Raw genomic sequence first — 1,290 nt, forward strand, 5'->3', positions numbered from 1 at the left:
GCCCATCAACCTAGTCATTCTACTACTCGTATACGGCCTCGAGTAGTACATCGTCCGCAGTATTCTTCTTCTAACCTTTCCACTTCCAGCGTTGGCACTGCAATGACTCATGACGATTCCGTCAGTCAGCATAAAGATCAAGCGACAAGTTCAGATAGCAGTAGTGATGCTTCATCAGCCAGCTCAGGTACAGTTTCCCGATCTAGATCAACATCATCTCGCAGAAATCCAAGGCATACTTCGAGTAGGGGTGCGTCTTAAGGCTGTAGCTTAGTTCGAAGTGGCCATCCGGGGCAGTAATTAATCGTTATTTAGCCCACCAAGGTATGCGTACGACAATGACCAGAATGCCCCGCCCATACTTGACCATCTCTGAAATGCAGACTCTTCCAAACAACACTCATTTCACACTCCATACTACACAATTTCACAATCCATACTACACACTTTCACAATTTTCGAAATGATATTATTAAGAGTTCTCTTCACAATTTGCTTGTTACCCTGCTATTTCAGCTTTACATCGGTCCAGACAATCGCAACGTTAGGGAAAAGGGCTATCACGCCGTATCAGCCGCCAAATCCTAATGATCAATCGCCCATGCCAGATCCAAATCAACAGACACCCGTCAATCAAGCTATTCGTATCCGTGAACCTGTTGATAGACCGCCTGAATTGCCTCGAACACACCCTATCCAGCATAATGAGCCTCCACCACGTTATGAGCGGCCGAGCATGATACAAAGACTAAGGGCAAACGAACGAGAACAACTAGAAACGACCAAAGATAAAGGGAAGAAAAAAGTAAAAGAGAATGCACCATCCAGCTCTAGGAAGCGAAAGCATTCTTCTACGAATGATAATGAGGCTGGTCCCAGCGGAACCAAACCTTCTGAAGAAAAGAAGCAAAGAGGGTTTTGGACTAAGATAGCAATTGTGAATGGAGTAAGGAAAGGATGTAATGCAGCTTGCAGAGCAGGAAGAAATCAGGCGAATCGCTTGCGAGAACGAATCACTGGAATACCTTCATCAGGATTAACTAGAAAAGCATTTCGACATGAAATGAATCTATCAAATCGTCGTAATTTTGAGATAAAAAATCGTCAATTACTTCAAATTCAACGTGAACGCAATCGTCAACAGCTTATACAGAATCGTGTATCCCATCAACCTAGTCATTCTACTGCTCGTATACGGCCTCGAGTAGTACATCGTCCGCAGTATTCCTCCTCTAATCTTTCTACTTCCAGCGTTGGGGCAGATAGTTCTGCCAGTCAGCATAAAGGTCG

General features: G+C 44.3%; 1 protein-coding gene across 1 annotated transcript; it reads left to right on the top strand.

Annotated features, from left to right (window-relative positions):
• Positions 1–102: 102 nt before the first annotated feature.
• FA14DRAFT_182962 (uncharacterized protein) lies at positions 103–1,266 on the top strand (the record flags this gene model as incomplete). The annotated part of the gene is made up of 3 exons (XM_025501273.1): positions 103–250; positions 549–1,207; positions 1,252–1,266. The coding sequence occupies 3 exons, from the start codon at positions 103–105 to the stop codon at positions 1,264–1,266; spliced, it is 822 nt and encodes a 273-aa protein (XP_025351476.1).
• Between the last annotated feature and the right edge of the window lie 24 nt (positions 1,267–1,290).

The sequence above is a fragment of the Meira miltonrushii genome (genome assembly GCF_003144205.1).
Source record: "Meira miltonrushii strain MCA 3882 unplaced genomic scaffold FA14scaffold_30, whole genome shotgun sequence".
NCBI classification, from domain to species: domain Eukaryota; kingdom Fungi; phylum Basidiomycota; class Exobasidiomycetes; order Exobasidiales; family Brachybasidiaceae; genus Meira; species Meira miltonrushii.